General features: G+C 34.3%; 1 protein-coding gene across 1 annotated transcript in view; it reads right to left on the reverse strand.

Annotated features, from left to right (window-relative positions):
- Positions 1-2,846: 2,846 nt before the first annotated feature.
- Xpr1 (xenotropic and polytropic retrovirus receptor 1) overlaps positions 2,847-21,849 on the reverse strand; it is a 172,470-nt gene continuing 153,467 nt past the window's right edge. The window contains exons 12-15 of the mRNA XM_015491740.2: positions 19,375-19,541; positions 16,067-16,206; positions 11,018-11,239; positions 2,847-8,780 (exon numbers count right to left, since the gene is read on the reverse strand). Coding sequence (XP_015347226.1) covers positions 8,720-8,780; positions 11,018-11,239; positions 16,067-16,206; positions 19,375-19,541 — 590 coding nt within the window. The 3' untranslated portion in view covers positions 2,847-8,719. The remainder of the gene's footprint in view (positions 8,781-11,017; positions 11,240-16,066; positions 16,207-19,374; positions 19,542-21,849) is intronic.

Raw genomic sequence — 21,849 nt, forward strand, 5'->3', positions numbered from 1 at the left:
ACAAATTAGTGTCTTACTAAATGACACTGTCTGCTGTTGCCTGTGAATAGTTACCATCTCTGCCACCACAGCCACTTTGTTCATCTAACCATTGTGTCAACATTGGAGTGGCCAATGACAGAGGCTGGCTGAATCAGTGGGTTGAGGCCACCACTTGGCTATTCAGTTTTTAGTCAGTGATAGCTGCATGACTTTTGGTAGGATATGAATCTTTTCCTGCTTCTGTAAGTCTGTCCACATACCTCTACCCCAGACTCCCTTCCCTGATCTACTTTTCCTGACCAGAAAGATGGGCCATTTGCCACTAATATGCAGACTTTATGTCACTTCTTTTTCCCTGAGTGGAGGGGAGGTGCTCTATTCAAAACTCTGACCACTGGGAGGATTTTTTTTTTTTTTTAACTACCATCTGATTTCATCTTGCAGCTTGCATCACTCCCGTGTGGAGCTGACCCACCCATAAAACAAACTAAGGATTTTTTCCTTTTCTTTCAGCAGGTCTTATAGGATAATGCCATCGGTGTGTCCTAAGGGAGGAGCTTTGGTGCAATAAATCGGCAGGTGACAGGGAGGTTTAGATATCTGCTTATGCCCTCTGATCCTGCTCGTGCTCAATCCTGGAGGTATCACTTCCATCTTATGGCGGATTGTGGCTGGATCTGCTGATGGGAAACAGCATTTGTTGGGAAGTTCTAGCCACTAGGTCCTTGGTGACCTATGATCGGACATTCTTTACCAGGTTAGGAGTTGTCTTTCAAAGGTATACCATTCTTCACTGCATGGCACAGTCTTGCTCTGAAGCCTGAGGGCCTTGCAGTATGGGAGGCTTTCACTAGGGCTTGCCGCAGACTCCCTACTTTCCCACCGTTTGTACTTCCACAGGGTCTGTAGCTCATAAGCTGCAGGATCGCTTGCATGAAGGCCTAGGCCAACTGCAGAGACCTTTCTTGTTCTGGATTCAAAGATGGGTCCCAGAACAAGAAAGAGCAAGGATGGAGTGGAATATGGTAAGAATTTGAGGCTTATCTATGCTGTGCCATCTTCTTCATAGCAGGAGGTACAATTTAATAATTTGCTTTGGGCATGATGTCTGATTACTAGACCCATGAAAACATTGACAGGTTCCTAATGTTCCCAGGTTTAATTTTCAACCCTCTGGCTCATGCATATCTTACTTGTCTCCAGCATGCTAGCCACCTCTTGCTCAACCCAATTAACAGTGTCATTGATGTAATCAATGTGATATTCTGAGGATGTTCATCTGGTCCAGATCTCTTTGGACTTACCATGGCTCTTTGGAGCAAAACTATTAATGTATATTGTTATTTTCATGGAAATGTGAACCATTTCTGATTGTTTTGATTAGAAAAGAACACCACATCTGGTGCTGCATCTAATCACTCCCCCTAATTCATTTAGCTTCTTCAGGGACCAGATTTGTACAAGATGTGTGATCATTTCTATTCCTCTACCTCTTCCCGCACAATATGGCCCACCTCCCTTCCTGCACTGTTGCCACTTCCCTGACTGGAATTTCAACTTTGCTCAGCCCAGGCCATCACATTTTCCGTGCCTCCAGGGGCCATGTTAGTAGCAAGTTTGCACCAAATCCTGGATCCTAGCTAGGGAGTTAAATTCTATGTCTCGGGAACACTTCCATATAAAAAACTGTCCTCTATCAAACCTGCTCTGCTCTAGTATTTGTTTCTTCATAAAGAAACTCAATGGTTCATTAATCCCCATGAAACTTCAATGCTATCTATTTGGAAAATGTAAGACTACAGGCATTCAGCGTTGAGTATGTTATCAAACTGTAGAAAGAGTGTTCAGTATCAAGTGATTCATATTCATAGCCTATCTTGACTTTGGCTTGGAATCTCCATATTAATTACATTATTGTTCAGCCTACGTAGAAATATAGGAAAAACAGAGCTTCTGGTATTAAAATAAAATAAAAAGTACCCCCCGCCCCTGCACTGGGGACTGAAACCAGGTGTGTTTTTTCATGAGCTACATCCCCCGCCCTCTAATTCTTTTGAGACAGGGTCTTGCAAACTTGCCCAGGCTGGCCTTGAACTTGTGATCCTTCTGCTTTGTGTGCCACTGCACCAGGCTCCTGAAAAGGCTTTAATGCTTTACTTAATAAATTACTTTACTCTTTTCAATTTTTGGAATATTCATCTTATGGCCAGGTAATTTTATAATTTTTTTCTAGACAGATCTTGGAAGTACTAATTAGTTGAGGAATTCATCAGAAAATGCTATGCTCCCACATAGGGCACAGAAATGTTGTGACAAGTGTCCAGCTTTCCAAGATGTAATTAAACATATCATTTCACCTAATACTTGAGATCCTTTGTTTTGCGAGTTACTAAAAAAAAAACCCCACCAAATTTGTTGGATTAATCTCATTGCTTTAGAGTCATATCTCATGTAAAAGGCCCTTTAAAATTATTTTTTAATTTAGTAAAATAATTTAAAAAAAAATTTCACCATGGTAGTCTGTTTTCCCTAAACTTATATGCTAGTAAGTCCCAAGGGGAACCAAGTTCAAGAATTTAAGACTCTCAGGCCAGGCATCATGGCACATGCCTGTAATCCCAAAGGTTTGGGAGGCTGAGGCAGGAGGATCGTCAGTTCAAAGCAGCCTCAGCAAAAGTGAGGCACTAAGCAACTTAGTGAGACCCTGTCTCTAATAAAATACAAAATGGGGCTGGGGATGTGGCTCGGTGGTCAAGTGCTCCTGAGTTCAATCCCTGGTACCAAAAAAAAAAAAAAAGAGAGACTCCCAGAGAGAAAACCACAGTAAGACAAACCATTCACTAGTGACAAAGGAGTCAGCAAACTATTGGAAAACAGAGAGCTTGTAATAATGAAAAAAGGACAAAGTTTTGTAACCAATCACTTATTTTCTTTTAAAAACACATAACCACATTAACTTTTGCTTTATACAACCATCTAGAAACTATAAAACAGTACCACATTGTGCATTTAACCTACTTATCAAGAAGGGAAATCCACGTCTTAAGAATTCTACCCATATAAGAAGGAAAAAGGAGACAGCTAAGAGCACAGTCACAGATACATCATGGTCCAAGCAAGCATCAGTTCTTTGACGTCACCTTTTCCATTTACTAGAGTGGAGAGTAAGAAAGAAAGCAAGGGAGAAAAAAGAGAGAAAGAAAGAAGCACCCACAGAGGACTAATCACAATCCATAGTTACTTTGACAAGGGTAGTTCAGGGTTTCATAGTATCATTTACCAACACAGCGTGGAGGAGGTTGGGTATGTGAAGGAAACAGAGGGAGAGGGTCTGAAAAGAAAAATACATTTTCCCACCCCGTTCCTCTCCTAAATACTCTTCATTGATACAAGCTTCTGTGCTAATGCAGAAAATGGCAAGAAATTAATCTTTACAATCTGATAAAGCTTAGTTTTGTAGTAAATGAACTGAGTGGCTCACAATTTTACCGCACAGTTTGGAGCAATAAATGTCATGAATAATTACTCTTCAGTGATTTCCCACAATTTCTCCCTGTTCCCACCATGCTGGTGTTGCTACAGACAATCAGGGAAATGCAGGCAGGGATCTGAGGTAACAATCAAGGGACAGTGAGGTGGAATCCTTGCTCTCTCTTAGAAGTCCACATCTATCTAGTAGTGCTGCAGTCTGTCCTCTGATTTGCCATGTTACAGAGAAAAGGGAATAGAAGGCAAGTAACATAACTGTTTTGAAGGTACACAAGGTGAAACTGTGTAGCTAGCAGACATACTGAATCCAAGGCAGACAATAGGTTATTTGATTGTCCTTCGGTTGATGGCACCGTACAAAAAAACTGAAGGTAGCATTGATTTAATAATAAATAGGCCAAAGTTTTGCTACAAGGAAACACACTTCAGAGGAAAATTAGCATAACGATTTTCCCCCCTTCAGGGAAAACTCTTGTCCCTCATGCTTCCTCTTCCACCCTAAGTAAGAAATATTGTTCTGAAAGATTGTTTCTGAGGGGCAACTCAGTGCCAGAGTTTTGACGGTCGGTAAAAGAAAGGTTTCAGGAGCCATACCAATCAGCAGGTTCTTTCCCATTCCCAGGCAAGATCCTATGTTGCTTAACTTAAGCTTTTCCAAACCTAATGAGATGCTTTTACTTTTTCATATTTGTTGACTGGTGTGTGGTTAATGCTGGTTAGAAATTGTTGATCTGTAACACTAAACAGCAGACAATTCTTATGCTATAATACAATTAACTCTAACCCATATCACCATTGCCCTAACAAAAAGACTTGAAATACAATACAGAAAGTCAGGAGCTTTTAAGATTTAGTATCAAGACTGACATTTGAAATGCAGAAGTGTATGTATAAGTAATTGAGAAAACTTTAAAATGACGAGCGAAAAAAAAAATTTATATCAATGAGGAAAAAAAAAACTAAGCTGATATAATTTATTTTTCTTTACCTTTTTCAAAAGTCCTACCAAAACTTCTATTTCACCTGGTCACTTTAGATATTATCTGTAATGTACTGGTTTCTTATTAGATTTGAGAAAAGTATGGTGATTTTTGTAGTTGAGAGAGCCACGGATTCAACATGATTTTGCTTTAACCTAAGAAGCTATTTTAATTTAAAAAATTCAATATGTTGTTTATAGTAAGAAGTACTTATTTTTTGAAAATTAGGCACCTTTTATGCAAACTGTTAAAATAACAATAACCTGAAACCTGTTTATCAAATATAGTGGTAATCATTTCCAAGAATCCCAAGTTTCTGAATAAAATAACACTAGGGATAGGGTTATTTTCTGAATTCTTTTCTTTAGAATAAGAAAATGTTCTAGTTACCTGCTTAGAAAATTTCACGTGGGGATAAAGAACAATTTCGTGAATAATGCAAAGTAATGGAAAATAATGATAGGAGAGTAAAGGCAGCTCCTTCTGGGCAGTATAACAACTACTGGTGAGGGATGGAGATTAACACCTGCATACTAAGCTCACGTACCTCCTACGCCATCCTGCTTCTGCTGCCAAGGGCCAATATCCTCTTGTATTTTGCTATTTCCAAAATTAATTTAACAACAGACCTTTAGTTGAAGAGGAGTAATCTGCTGACTGTTTGACTCAGTACCAGGTGACTTTATTCTATTCTTATCTTGCCTTAGTTTATCACTTCAGAAATGGATGAATTGTTTTCTCTAGTTGTGAATGTACTTCAGTCAAACCATGGTTCAAAGATACAATGTATCAACAAATTGCCATAGTAAGAGCTCAGTTAAATAGTAGAAATCTCATGTCTAGTATATTTAGGAATTGTGGATCCCCATTCTCCTTCCTTAAGGGTTTATACTGGTCTCTACTGGCATTCTCCTCCTACACCCTTGCTTCTGAATCTGAACTTACGCAGTTCACTTAAGGAGTCTAACAACAAAGTACTGGAAAAGAAGATTGCAGTAGGGTTTCAACTTCTTTCCAAATTAAAAATGACCATCATGATTAATGATGACTTCATCTTTGACCATTTTATTCTCTATATGATATGAAATTGCCAATTATTTGTTATAATGGTATGGGCAGTCTTAAATATAGGCACTCATTTGTGCATAACAAATAAACCACTTTTCTGTTTTTCCATTTCTCTATGTACATCAATGCTTTCCATATTATCATAAAATAAAAAATGAATTTTAATTTTTTATTAAACACCTTCCTTTTCATTCTTCTGGGGTAGGATTTTAACTGATATTAAAAATTGAGTGGCTCTCAAAAATAAAACTAGAATTTTAAACCTAAAATCAGATCGAGTTTCTTTCACCTTTGGTTAGACTGTAAAATGACTCTGTGACAGTTATTTTTAAGAAAGCCATTGAGAGTTTCAGTGTACAGGAGTCTCCAGTAAAATTTTAGGTAGGACAGAGCATTCACACTGCTTAGGCATATACAACTGAGGAGAGAAAAATGAATATAGACTTTTTTGAAGGAAAAAATTTAAATATATACTTTGTCTTCCAAAGTCTCTTGATGAGGAAAATTCCTTTTTTCTATTTACAGCTTTAAAAGGAATGTGGAGCTGTGTGTTTAAATACATATTTGAGCATCTGTCATGATAAGCTGAAAGTTACATACACCTATTTTTGAGTAGACTACGCCAGTAGGACAAATGCAGCAGAGAATACATTCTATTATTGTATTTTATATTAAGAAGTAATGTGGATGAGAGCCTAGAATCATAAGAGTTGGAGAAAGACCGAAACGGCCATAGGATACACTGAAGTAGAAACACTGGGGGGTTGAAATACCAGAAGCTAAGTGTAAGATTGTGTGTGTGACATCATCTAAATTTACTAATAGAGAATGAAGCTGACAATTCAAATGGCTCTGGATACACATTAATATCACCAATTTTATTTGTATAAGAGATGACTGGTCACTGGACTTTCTCTATATCCTCAGGATAATTACTGCTATTGCTTGACAGACCAGTGATATCTCCCTCATAGTTTTAAAGTACAAAACCCAGAATAATCAGGGGAAAAAATCCTAAATAGAAAAATGCAGTCTTTAATCCAACAAGGATCATTAAATTGGTACCACTGATTATTATCAAGGATTCAATTTATTTAATTTTTTTTTTTTTAAATAAGCACTTTCTCTTCAGTTTTGGGACAAGGGGCATACTTGGCAAAACAAACAAAAAAAAGCAATAGAGGCCACAAAATTGTATGATTTTTTTTTTCAGAAAAAAAATCTTGATTCAGAAAGGGAACAAAGGGAAATAATTTTGGAGAGTTGTCAGAATAAAGATGGAAGAAACTCCTTTTAAAAGAAACTGTCAGTTAATTAGAATAATTTTGGTAATAACAGTGACTTTAATGTAATCTACTGGAATTATGACAAGGGTTGAGTAAAGATTTACGATGCACACAAGAAGAGCTGGTGACAAAAGGGGTGAACTAAAGGGCAGTAGCCATTTGTTTTTAAGACAAAGCAAGTGACAACAGCTGCCTTCCTACTTATTTGTTCCTTTGACTTAAATGAAGCTGAAAATGACAGAAGTAAGTTCAAGTTAACGAGTCTACAGATGGTGACTCTGGAATCTTCACCTGCGTCTTGGAGGGGTAATTAAAACACACTTTACTTTTTCCTGGTATTTATGTTAATTTTGTTAGATAATGAAATGCTATTTTTAACTATTTTTGCCAGGCTGCAGACTGAGCCCCAGGGTCCTGTACATGCTAGGCAGACATTCTACCACTGAGCTACACTCCTCACCAGGCCTGAGATGATAGATTTAATGCTAATTATATTCAAGAAAGTAAAATGTCTTATAGTTTCAGGGCTTATTTGGGAAGAAAGGGAATAAATGGGACAAAAAAGTGAAAATGGGCACTGCACATAGACTATCATAGACTGAAATTTCTAAGAAATATATGTTTTATGTCTGACTAGTTTTAGGCCCTCAAAAATTTAAAAGCAGGTTTCTATCATGGGAGGGCATGAAATTCCTGCATTAACACTGCTGGGAGAAATGGCTGCCAAGATCTTCTGTATAAATGTAATATGAAGGAGGAAGGATAATTTGTTTCACATGCTCAAAAATATCCCATTATTGGACTTTTAATTTGATCAGACTCTGGCTTAAATGGGTGAGACCAGAGGAAAAACTGTCTAAAAAGGGAGTAAAATAGCCCTGCTTTCCAGAGTTAGTAAGGATTACACTACAATCACCCTACATGCTGAAGCATAATAAAGTGTAACTTCAGTTGTTATGGTTGGAATATGAGTAAATATTCCTAAACGAAAAAGTATCAGATTCTCTTATGTAATAAATTTCAATCAGTGGGGTAAAAGTGTGTGAAATACATGCCTTGTTATGAGAGATACTCTACAGCAGCAGCAACTTAAAAATTTAGTAATAAAACTTTGGCTTAAATTGAAAAGAAAAAAAAAAGTCAAACTGGTGCAAGTTGTCTCCCTAAAGAGGTATGTGGGACTGACCCTCATAAATGTCATCCACATTAGTTTCCCCCATCTTCTTTCACTGTTATCACTTTCATTGCACAGGAGTTATAGCATTTTTTTATGGTTAATTTCATAAATAATGAGAAAACTATATGTAACAAATACATCATATTTCCCACCCACCCAGCAACCCTTCCCAAATAAGAAAAGTTACATCAAATTAAAAAGTAGCTTCATGAATGAAGGTACTGCTCCAAGTTGCACTTTCCCTGCAAGTGCAGCCAGTGCCTTTGCGCTGGGTATGAAGAAAAGGAAAAAGATTCTCCACATAAACTGACAAAAAATTTAAAAACCAATGTCCGGTTTCAACCAGTCAAAACCGGGGCAAGCAGAAGCCAAGCTATCTCAGTACCATCCCATCAGAAGGTCCTTGCAGTGCCTGTTCTTCCTGATAGGTATCTGTGTCCTTGTGATTGTAAACAATCCATAAGGTACAATGTTTTTGTTCCTTAAAACGTCCTCTGATTGGCAAAATGAAGTAAATATTTGTTTTAAAAATAGAAAATTAAAATTAAACCAGAAGAAAAGAAAAGAAACACAGTGAGCTTGTTTGGAGTCCATAGGATCCGATCTGGAAGAGCTCGGAAAATGTGTTACGTGTTTTCTCCTGTTTTCAGCTGGAAAAAGGTACTAGAGGTTGCGTTGGTCGAGGAAAGAATTGTAGAGTAGGAAAACCAAGGATGTTAATCTAGACTTCAGAGAATTCAAGTGTTAGCTTCATCATCTGTGTCTTCTATCAATACCTTAGTGTCACGAGCCTTGGATCTGGTGGTAAGAAAGGGAAAGAAAAGCATTTAGTTCATTACTACATTATAAACACACACACTCACAATGTTAGGTACATTTCTAATCTCACCACCATTAATATATATAATAATATAATATAACAGGTACCATCTATTGCATAAGATGGTCTATTCCTGAAGTTATATGCTCAATTTCTGGCATTATTAGAAAAACACTAAGAGGAATGTAATAAGAACAATAGCAGGACATGTTTAACAGAGAAGAAATTTGAATAGGACCATCTGAGTTTGAGCACTGACTTTGATTTATGACATTAAACTCTTTTGAGTGCCCCTTTCCATATCTCTAAAGAAGGAATAAAAATAACTATTTCACTTAATATCCCTTTTACCCTATGTTCAGTATGCATATCAGGTGAGAAAATAGATGTAAAAATCAATAAAGCATAAACAAATAAATCAGGATGAAAGAAAGAATACCATTTGAAGTATGCCTGAAAAATTAGGAGCTGGCTAGCAGAAGACAAGACCTAAGGAAAGGCATGATAGTTGTTTGTCTTCAAATAGTTGGCAAAGCCTGATGCAGAAGAGGGAGGAGACTCATGTGAGAGAGCCCAATGAGAATCAAACTGATGAAGTCATAGTTTAATCATAAGGACATACATTTCAACCCAATATAATCTATCCACTGCTATAATTATCCAACAATAAAACCAGGTCCCTCAGATTATTATACAGTTCATTAACACTGTTGATTTTCAATCAGCATAAAATGATCATCTATTCATTTTATACAGAAGGGATTCCTAAACTGGCTGAAAAATGGGATTAGGTAACATTAAAGTATTCTGGAACTTCTTAAGAGTCCATGAAGTCAAGTAGCAACTGGGGAAATAACAGTTAATATTCCTACTTGACAGAAGGGGAAATTTAATTCAAAAGGTTAAGGATGTGCTAAAGGTTGCATGAGTCATAAAGTCAGAACTAAGATCTTATTTTAGATTTCCTTCTCTCTCTCCATCACACAAAACCTATTCCAATCTAAATGTCTTTCCTTGGTTGCAACCTAAATTCTCAACGTTTTCCCACTAAACACCTGAAATTGAATATTATTTATTGCCAAAGGGTCTGTGTGTTTTTCAAACAGAAATAGTGTATGTTCAGATTGCCCTCTGCTGGTAACTAATAAGGATTAGACTTTCAAAATCAGGAGCTCAACAAGACTCTAGACTATATACAGCATTTTCTTCCAGCCTGCTGTGCTACTTACCTTTCTTCTATGAAAAAAATGTGATTTTCCCCCATGTACAAGATCAAGCTTTTACTTTTTGATCTTTGATGATATTTCATCTAGTCAACTAAAATTTTCTCATTATAGTTCTGTCACATGGTTTTCCTTTCTGCCCCTCGTTTCTACCTTGATAGTCTTCACGGAGTCTCTAGCCTATTCAAACACTCCTTATCCATCTCCAAACTGCTGCTCATGCTTAAATCTCCTCCTTCATTTCAGTCTACTGTGCTATCCACTATCTCTAAACTCCAAATGCAGTCACCATATATCCTACATTTATTATTTTGGGAACATACAAAGTCAATGACTGATAAAAATATTGTAGGTATTTAATAAGATAAAATAGTCATTGCTTATATTTATTGGGGACTTTCTGTGAAGGAACTGGAGTAAGTTCCATGTGATAATGAACTTAATCCTCTTAATCACTGTATGAGCACAGGCTGTATTAATCCCAATTTATAGAAGAGAGATAATATTAAGGAATTTAATCAAGGCTATAAAGATGACACGATTCCTACAGTTTATAACTGTATAAGTTTTATACAAAACTACTGAAGAGTCAAGTAAATCCTTCCCCAACAATTTTGTCCCCAGTGTACCTTGTAATGTCCATTAGTGCACTAATAACATTTACTCTTTTTTAAGAAATATTTTTTAATTGTAGATGGACACAACACCTTTATTTTGTTTATTGTTATATGGTGCGGGATTGAATCCAGTGCCTCATGCATACTCAGTAAGTGCTCTACCCCTGAACCACAACCCGGCCCTATATGCGCTAAGACATTCTGTAAGTTGGATCATATGAAACTGCTATTACTTTTTTTGTAGGTGAACAATGGTTAAATGCCTGTAATTTCATTCAGGCATTTAACCATTGTTAATTTGATATCTTCTTAGTCTAATGTTACTTAATGCTAAAAAACAGAGGAATGCCTTACACTAGTAGCAGCTATACATACTGAGAAGCGAGGCGAGGCCGGCGCAAGGAGATGCTCTGGTTGTACTTCCATGACCGATTCTTCTGGCGGTTTCGTACCCCATCATCCTGATCCATCATCTGTTCTAGGAGTGTCTGATCATCTGCGTTCAGGGGGGCCACAGAGATGTCTCGCACAGCACGAAATTCACCACAGTTATTTAGATGTTCATTTTCCAAGCGGAAAAAGTTCCACACAAACCGCCTTAGCAAAATGGGGTAGAGCAAACACACTAATTATAAAAGTTGAATATACTACTACTATCTGTAAAGCTCCGAGAATATCAAGTTTTTACTGATGAAAACAAAACAAGGAATTAAGAGCTAGAATATTTAAATGAAATGGAGAAAGACAGCATAGAGGTGGGAAAATAAGAGTGGACTATGCAAAAGGAAAACAGTTTTAGACTACTCATTCTTTCACTTCATCCAACAAATATTTACTGAATGCCAACTGAAGGGAGGAAAAGGCATTGAATGAGATAGATAAAACCTTTGTTCTTATTTTATGGTGAAGACAGATATAAAAATCAACTGATGAAAAGCTGGGGAAAGTAAAGCAGGAAAAGGGCATAAAGTGTGACATATGGCTGGTGAAGGAGAGTTGTATGCATCTAGCAAAAAATCTGAATATAAGTAAGCAAGTCATGGAGAAAAATATCCTCATTGTGGGCCTGCTCTTAAGAGTATACTGGGATCCCTGCTGCTTTCCTTCCCTTTTTTTACTAGCTGTAATGATCTTGGATGAGTTTCTTAGCCTATGTTTCAGGGTCATCGGTAAAATGGGATAATGGAAGCTACTTCATAAAACTGTTGTGAGGATTCAATAACTTATTAATTATAAAGAGCTTAGAACAGTGCCAGAGACATAACTGGTACTACATATAGCGTTTGCTCTATCATCATCATCATTAGTACAGTTATTAATAAAAATGGTATAGTTTGAATATTGGGAACAAATATTTGAATAGCAGATGATAAAAATGGAGAGAGAGGGAGTGGAGACAGGAAGTGTAGACATTTCTTGAAGAATTTTGTCATAAAGAAGAACAGATAGACGGGCAAAGTTGGAGGGGGTAAGAAGATTCTAAAGTGTTTTGTTTTTGTTTTAAATGGGTGACAGAAAATTAAGCAAATGAGTTCTTTACATTTTTTTTAATTTTCTTTTTTATTGTTGCATTTGAATTATACAAAATTATGGGTTTCACTGTGGATATTCATACATGCAAATAACATACTTTGAACATATCCACCAAGCAAATGATTTCTTAAAAAAGACTACCAAGAATTTAAAAAAAACTTTTAAAAAATATATATATATATTTAATTTACAAAGTAGCATATGAAAAAAAGAAGTGGGTGGAAGAGATGGTGGCATGATGTAGGATTCAGGCCCTAGACCTAGATATTTGGGAGAGTCAAGAAGGGAAGGAAGGGGAAAAATGGTCTGGAGAGAACACTGACAGCTACAAGAACACCGATTCCAGAGTTATTCTTTAACTTACAGGCTTTTAGTTTTATGTTTCCAGCTTTGATTACATTTTTATCAGGTAGTGTATGCCCACCCTGACTCAGAAATGTTATACACCTATCTGAGAATATCTTAGTATCATTTCATTTGTGAAAGATTCTCACTGGGTGAAGAGTTCTCATTTTCTTTTCTGCACACTGAAGATTTCATTTTAATGATTTCTGACTTTCATTGTTGCTGTTGGAGAAGTCAGCTGTTAGTCTACTGCCACTGCTTTAAAGGTAATCTTTCTGGCTGCTTTTTTTAAAATAAGCATTTTTATTTTATATAATATACATATATAAAAGTTTGCAAATCAGAAGTATGCAAGCTTAATTATCATCAAATGAAAATCTTACGTAATTAATATCTAGAAATATGAAATTTATTAATTACCATATAACTCACTGAAAGCTACCTTTAGAGCACCCTACTATGCTAACTTGATTTTGTATACAGTATACAGTAGAATTCAATATTCATTTTTTTCCATATGGATATCCAGTTGACTCATTTTTTTGAGAGGGTGGACTGGGGTTTGAACTCAGGGTGCTTTACCACTGAGCTACATCTCCAAGCCCTTTTAAAACTTTTTATATTTTAAGATAGGGTCTTATTATGTTGCTTAGGGCCTTACTAAGTTGCCAAGATTAGCCTTAAACTTGTGGTCCTCCTGCCTCAGCCTCCTGACTCCCTAGGATTACAGGTGTTAGTTGACTCATTTTTTAAAAAAGGTCTTTCTCCTATGTTATGTAGCTATCTTTGACATAAATCAGGCAGTGTCAATATATACATGGGTATGCGTCTAAATTCCCTGTTCTGTTTCAGTGGACTTTCCTTTCATCAACATAGTACACTATTTTATTCACTATGGTTACATGATCAGTTTGTATCTGAGAGTATAAATTTTTAATCTTGTTCTTTTCAGGATAGTTTTGACTATTCTTGATCCTTTATGATTCCATATAAATTATCAATTTTTACACACATAAATTTTTCATTAGATTTATGTCTAGGTAATTGATATATTCTAATGTTATTCAAATGTATTCCTTGTATTGAGGGGTATGGAAAAATGTAATAATTTATTTGTAAACTCGTTTGAACTTTATGTATATGTAATCATGTCAGTGAGTAGTTTTATTTTTTTCTTTCTAATCCTTATATTAACTTTTTTCCTCACTATACCAGTCATACTTAGAGCAAAATGTTAAATAGAAATGGTGATGGTAAATTCCTATCTCATTCCTCAGCTCAAGGGATATTTCATAGTGTTTTATGTGGAAAATATTTTTTTCATGAACAGGTGTTGAATATTGATTAAAATTTCTTTCTTTCTTTCTTTTTTCTTTTTTGAGACAGAGCCTTATTGTATTGCCCAGGCTCACCTTGAACTCCTAAGTGCAAGTCCTACCTCAGCCTCCCAAGTATCTGGGACGACAGTCGCACAGTCCCGGCCAGGTACTGATTTTTAACAGAGAGGTTCTCTGCACCCCCCACCACTTTATTCAGTTAAAGTAGTAAACTATATTAATTTTTGAATGTTAAGTATTATATTTCTAGATGAACCTAATATGCTGGATTCATTACCTAATATTTTATTAGAACTTTTGAGACTATATTGCAAAGACAATACAGTGGTTGAGACAGATTAGTATATTTTCTTAGAATATTTTTATAGGTTTAAGTAATAAAGTCATGCTTTTTCACAAAAACAAACTGGAAAGTGTTATCTTTTTTTTGTCCTTTTTCTCTGAAGCATCTTCTTAGTAAAGGGTAATATTTCACCTTCAAATATTTGGAAGAATTCCCTGAGCCTGGAGTTTTTATTGTGGGAGGTACTTTAGTAAGAATTTTATTTCTTTAATATATTCAAGTTTACCAGGTTCTCTGTTTCCTTCTTCATTGGTTTTGGTGAATTATGCTTTTTGAGGAATTTGGCCATTTTTGTCTAAATTTTTAAATTTAAGACATAAAGATGCTTCTAATATCATCTTACTCTTTAAAAAAAAGAAGTCTTTAGGATTTTTAAAATAATTTGTGCCTTTTTTTCTTTATTCCATCAATTTCTATTCTTCATATTTTTCTTCTGGGTTTGACCTGCTGTTTTAGTATTTTTTTTTTTAATTTCTTACACTATATATTTTTCCAATATACACACCCTCTAAGCCTGGCTTTAACTTCAGTTGATATTTTCCTTTTGTTATATTTTTAATTTCATTCTATTCAAGATATTCTGACATTTGCATTACAATTTCAACTTTGATCCTCAGGTTATAAATTTCTAAACATTTGGGAATTTTATCTTTCTGTGATTTGAATCATCTGAAATCTGTTGTGACTTCTTTTATTGCACAATATGTGCTTAATTTTGGTAAGTGTCCTATATGCATTTAGAAAAATGTTTGTGTAGTAGTTTATGGATGCAATGTTCTATATATGTAAATCATGTTAACTACTTATTAATCTATATTAAAGGAAATACATTAAAATCTTCCATTAAAATTCATCTACCTATACTTTTTAGCAATGTCAACTTCTGCTTTATATATTTTCAACTTTTATTTTACATATTTTCAAGATATGTTATTAGGTATATATAAATTTAAATTGGCAATCACTCTGAATCCCAAAGCCATCAGATCTAGTAAATTTTTAGAAGTGCAAAAGTAGCTTTAGTGTTCTGTTTATCTTGGGGTTCCTATTTTCACTTAGATTTTGTGCTATTTTGGCAGATCACTGATACTTTCGGAAGACTTATTAAACCTTTTTTTTTTTTTTAATTTTTTTTGGTTGTAGATGGACACAATACCTTTATTTTATTTATTTATTTTATGTGATGCTGAGGATCAAACCTAGTGCCTTACACATGCTAGGCAAGCGCTCTACCACCAAACCACAACCACAGCCCCCATATTGAATCTTTTATCCAGCATTTTTGCCGCTTTCAAGTGAGAAAGTTTGTCTGAATAACTGAGGCTACCAAATTGCAAAATATAGTCCCAAAATATTTAAATTTCTTTTTAACACCCAATTTTAATTTATCACTCTCAAATGAATAAAAAAAAAACTTTAAATCATCATCAATAATTATTTTAACTATAAGAATTAACCTCTGCTAGGTGTGGTGGTGCATGCCTGTAATCCCAGAGGCTCAGGAGGCTGAGGCAGGAGGATCGCGAGTTCAAAGCCAGCCTCAGCAAAAAGTGAGGTCCTAAGCAACTCTGTGAGATCCTGTCTCTAAATAAAATACAAAACAAGGCTGGGGATGTGACTCAGTGGTCAAGTGCCTTGAGTTCTATCCCCAGTACCAAAAAAGAAAAAAAAAATTAAAAAAAAAAGAAAGAATTAACCTCTAAGTCTTTTAGATAGGATTTTCCAACTCTGGGGCTGATGAGAAGTTTGAGAAAAGTTGGAAATTTAAACTTTTCAAAAATAAGTTATATTAAATTCTAATTTGTAAGTACTGGGCATCGTTTTGGTAGAAAGAATCTTTGATAAACTTTTCAATGGTTTGCTTACCGGAAAACCTCGAGAGGAGCAAAGACAGTAGCAATGATGTCCCCAGCATGAGGCAACAAAGTTGTAGAGGTAATTGAGATTTGGATAGTCCAAGCAAAGCGTAGTATCACATCCTCTATGATGGCACAGTAGTAGTAGGCCTAAGGAATAATAAGCAAATTGAGTATGTTTTCCATTATCTTTCTCACAAAGAAGCATACCTACCAAAAGACTCATGCATGTTCTACCAATAGGCATAGGTTCAAGAGGAAAAAGTTATATTCTATTTAATTTTGCATAAGTATATATTATATTTTAGGAAAAACTCATCAATTAGTTTTCTTCTTAAATGATGTGATATTCAAAACAAAATATTACTGAGTTTCAGTAATCATTTAACAAATATATTTCATTCCCATATTATATACCAACTCTCTTCTAGGCTCCAGAAAGACAAGCTACATGAGAAATTTGATCTATTGAGGTTACATTCTAGCAGCTACATGACAATGTCTTAACAGATAATATTAAGGATCATTAGCAGATTTACTAACTGTGCTTTTTGCATTTGTGTTTTCAAATTGCCTTACCTTGTATCTGAAGAAAGTTTTGCCTTGTTTTTTGCTGTTAGTAAATGAAATTAAACTAGGATAAATTTTTTATTTGTTCTAATTAGTTTGGATGAGTTTTTAAAATGATCTATTTTTTTACATGGAGAACATAGTACTCTACTAATACTTCCAGGTACTCAGCATGATTTAGGATTCTAGTTCTAGCTATACAAATGTCTTAAATACACAAAATACCAACATATATTTCAGGGATTTGCTCATTATTAATAAAAATTACCTCTTTAATACATTTATTTAAAGGCTGTGATATTTTGGGAACTAGAATTGCTATTTATTAAGATATAATATTAATTTAATTTTAACAAAGTAATACTAGTCATTGTTAGGCTATTAACCAAAAATAAACAAAACAATTAACCTTGCTACCTTCTTTTTCCATTTCCTAGAGATGTTTTCAAAATTTGTAGTTACTCTACTAATTACCCTGTATATTTCTAAGTAATGTGTATATATGGTTTCATCTTGATTAATCAATTTTATACAATATCCATTTAAAGCTGGTTATTTAGATTTTATGAGGATTTTAACACATTCTCATATCTCTGTATCCTTCCCCATCTTCTCTCTATAGTGATAATGCAATTTTTGGACAAATCCACATTCACTACATTCCTTCTAGACTTAAGAAATAACTACAATTTCATGAACCTTTAAGAGTCAACTGATATGCTATCTATAGCTGAGTGGTGGCACTGTGAGCTTATGTTATCAAAGATGTGAAAGAGTTTTGGAAGAAAACACAAAACTTGGGATAAAGAGACACAAAACTTAAGTTTGAATATGGAGATAACAAAAATGGTTCCTGGACCTGGGTGCTCAGTATGCATTGCTAATTTCTAGGAACTAATTAATTTTTAATGAAGGTTCATTGAACTTCACAAATAGTTTCTTCACTTTTCAAGCTGGATGGATTTTTACCTCAATATTTTCCTTTTTAAAACTGAGAGGGATATGGTGATTTAACAGAACATTTTTCTTATAAATTTACAAACTAAAATACAGGAAAACATATTCTTTTATTTCCTAGCACCATGAAAATATATAATAACAAAGAAACTAAAAAGATTCTATTCACTTTTTAAAAAAATATTTATTTTTTAGTTTTAGGTGAACACAAAATCTTTATTTTATTTTTATGTGGTGCCGAGGATTGAACCCAGTGCCTCATGCCTGCTAGGCGAGCACTCTACCACTGAGCCACAACGCCAGCCCTATTGATTAATTTTATTACATAGAAACCAATGTCATAATTATTTGAAAAAAATTAACATTTATTTAAAGATATAAATAGTTCATCTAAGCAATCATTATAGTGAAAAACAAATATAGCTCTAACGCAAGAATAATATAAGCAGTAATAAAATACAACATTTTGTGAGCATAAAGGGCCAGTTTTATCTGAACTCATGACTATTCTCTGATTACTGATTTTTTTTCAAATGAGACTTATAAAAATACGTCTGAGGTCTTGAGCATATGTAAATTTTCACACTGGGATTATTGCTATAGTTTTAAGTTAAAAAAAAAAAAAGATCAACATCAATGAATGCCCACGCCCATCCCCTTCATTTGCTTATCTGAAGTTAACTTATATATACATCATTTATCTTTACTTTCCTATAATTTATCTTTTAATCTTCAGGCTTGAAACAGCCTTCCCTACTTATCAACTGACACATTCACATACTTTTAAAAATATAATTTTGAGTTATTGAAGACATTTTGGTATAGTATAAAATATTTGTGGCCCAATCTATACTTTCTTACCATAGAGGAATTTCAGAACTGGAAATACCTAAAGAAATAATTTAATCTAACACTCTTACCTTTTAGAATCTTTTGTAGTCTGGATGCCCAATGAGACACAATTGGTTAGTCAGAGAGCTGGGACCAGAATTCATGTGTCAGGATTCCCAATTCATTGTTTAATCTCTTTCAAGGTTACTAGAACATCTGAGTAAAGATACTTTTGGTCTTTTGACTTTTAAATTCAGCCTCTCTTGTCCTTATTTGTATGTAGGTTTAAATAAATGAAAGGAGAGTTAGGCCCTCCCTTTCCTTTGAGTGTCCATAACACTGCTCCTTCAGGGATGTAAACATTCATTCATTGCATAAACATTAAGTGTACCACAGACCAGGAACTATGCTTGGCAGTGAGAAATAGAGATACCTAAATAGATAATTATAATACAATGTGATAATTGCTATAATAGAAGTTTATATAGGTCAAAAAGGACTCGTATAAATGGCTAAATATGCTAGGAAAAATAAAGGCTTTTTAGAGACAGTAACACTTAAACTGACTTAAAAAGGAGGAACAGGAATTTATAAAGCAAATAAAGAGGAGAAAGGGTACTTCAGACAGAGGGAATTCTATCTTCAAAAACAAACTGTAGTAAATTATTTATTCTTCTAGTCTTTATCATACTGTACTGCAATCTATTTATTTATCTGCTTAGATATAGCTTATGGCCTCCTGGAGAACCAAAATTTTATTTTATTTTTATTTCTTATAGTGCCTATCATATAGTAAGCATTTGATACAATTTTGCTGACTGAAAAATTTAGGTAATTATTCTTCTACTGTATTAGTTTAGTATAATTAGGGACTGGGTCTATAATTTTGATAGGACTTAACTAATGATTATTTATTTATTATTTTTATTTTTTAAATGAATACAAACACTATGTACATACTTTTTGAGGGTATACAATCTCTTCTCGGAGGAAAGTGTTTTCTCCCGCATTCCTGTCAAAGAGACCCCAGTCCATCTTTAGATCCCAGATGAGGGTATAACAGGAACTAATGATATAAAAGACAATCCACAGGTAAAAGAATACCATGGTATCTGAGTGACCTCGTTCTGAAGAAGGAAAGGGGAAAAGGAGAAAAAGAGAATTACTAAAGTTAAACAAAATTCTTAACTAAATACAACTATAATTAAACAGCTGATAATTTTTATAGTGCCCCATAAAGAAGTAAAACTTTAAATGAATCTCCTTAGTAGTATCACTGTTTAACAAAGGTTAAATAATACCATTTTTCCCGCTGTGGTCCAAAGTAATCATAAAATAATCAATGGGGCTGGGGATGTGGCTCAAGCGGTAGCTCGCTCGCCTAGCATGCGCGGGGCGCTGGGTTCAATCCTCAGCACCACATAAAAATAAAATAAAAGATGTTGTGTCCACCGAAAACTAAAAAATATTAAAAAATTCTCTCTCTCTCTCTAAAAAAATAATAATCAATGAACATACAGAATTTGTACAATGTGAATTTGGAGTTTAGGAGGCTCTATACTGAATACATAAAAATCCAAATAACTGCAAGAGGTTTTAAAAATGTCATTTTAATTTTTACCATCAGGTGGCAGCTTAGGGTAAAAGATGAAAAAAAAAATTAGAAACAAAGAATGTGCTCCATTTGCTTTAAGCAAGTGTTGGGTTGTTTTTGCTTTAGAACATTTCCTTTGTACACTTACATCTTGTCAACACTTAATGTGGAAACAATCAAATAATCCTAGAATAAATGTCAGAAAGCAAAATTTAAGGACATATGAAAGTCAAATCACAAAGCAAAGCATGATATTTTTCTTTTATGGGTATTATTGATACAAAGGCCTAATTTGGCTTTATCCTGGAAACATGATAAAATAACTTTGGCTTTATGCTGAGAACACTATCAAACACACTAAATCAGAATAAAAATATTTTTCAAATGTAGTTATACAATTTAATTTTTTTTGGCTTTAAGTGTTTCACATATTCTCTAAAACATTTCTTTGGTAAGTTCTAGAGTCATCATGATGCTCTAAGTGTTATTTAGATGCAGGATACAGGTATAAAAATACTAATTTGGTTCTGAATTACCAGAAAAAAAAAAAGATGTAAAACATCTAAATTTTAAAAAAAGTTTCAATTTTGATCAGTTTCTCAAAGGTAGAGAAAACAAAATCTATATCATGCATTATCCATAATATTTCCTATTTACCTAGATAAGCATTTATTAATCATTTTAAGGCTATTAATATTATGTATAGTATGATTTCAAAGGTAATTATTGTAAATTTGTAATCTAGTATGTGAAATAGACATTTGTTATTGATGATAAATTTGAGCTCAAAATGAAGTACACACAAAGTTCTGTGAGAACATCAAGAAGAACAGGAATATTTCCAACAGTAGGAAATGAGAGGAAGTAGCCTTTGAGCTATTTCTAGTAGAACAATAAACAATATCATAAAAGTCAGATGAGGTAAGATCATTCAAGAATGAAGGAAGATAAAGAGAAGGCATGGGGCAGGAAAGCACAAGGTGTGTTTAAAAAGCTACAAGTAATCAACATCAAGTGAAGGTGACACACCGAGGATGTGAGAGAACTGGTATGATTTGAAATGAAAAGGAATTTTGGGTCTGACTGTGGAAGGCCTTCTTGGGTCTTAGGAAAGGGGAAAAGATCTGTATTTTGTAAAAATAACTGGTTGGTAGGTTACTTACATCTGTATTACTTAGTTGTTTTTAAAAAATAGATACCTCAGAGCTCTAATGTTATGTCAAAGTCAGTTTGTATCAGCTCATAAGAATGGATTTGCTGAATTTTTAGAAATTTTGGATGCTGGTTGTTAAATACAAAATTAAAAATCAAGTCACAGTGATTTATTATTAGCTATATTAAAAATAAAAGTAATAAATATAGTTCATCACTTCCTAATAGTACTAAATTTCACTATTATCTATTTTTTGAGGTTATATATATTTATTCTATTTGTATGATGGAAATACAGTGCTGTGTTCCTGTATACCTTTTCCTAACTCTATATATTCAAGTTATTATTTTAGTAACCTAAAACTGGCTACAGTGGAAATATTTATACCATGGAAATCAGCAAACACTACAAATCAGTGCTCCCTATCACCACTCCCAACTAAGAGCTGGTTTGTTAAAGATATACTAGTATACATCACTGTTGAGCTTCTTCTCTTAGAAAGTTAGTGGTAGGGAAAAGCATCTGCTATTCAAAAAGTGGTTCACAAGTGATTCTTATGAACACCCCAGCTTGGATAAACATATTTTCAGGTTTAATTATTTCCATAGAAACTTTTCTTTATCAAAAGCATACTGGGAGTCGGGTGCAGTGATGCATGGCTGTAATACTAGCAATTCAGCAGGGTGGC

This window comes from Marmota marmota, unplaced genomic scaffold, assembly GCF_001458135.2.
Source record: "Marmota marmota marmota unplaced genomic scaffold, marMar, whole genome shotgun sequence".
Lineage (NCBI taxonomy): Eukaryota > Metazoa > Chordata > Mammalia > Rodentia > Sciuridae > Marmota > Marmota marmota.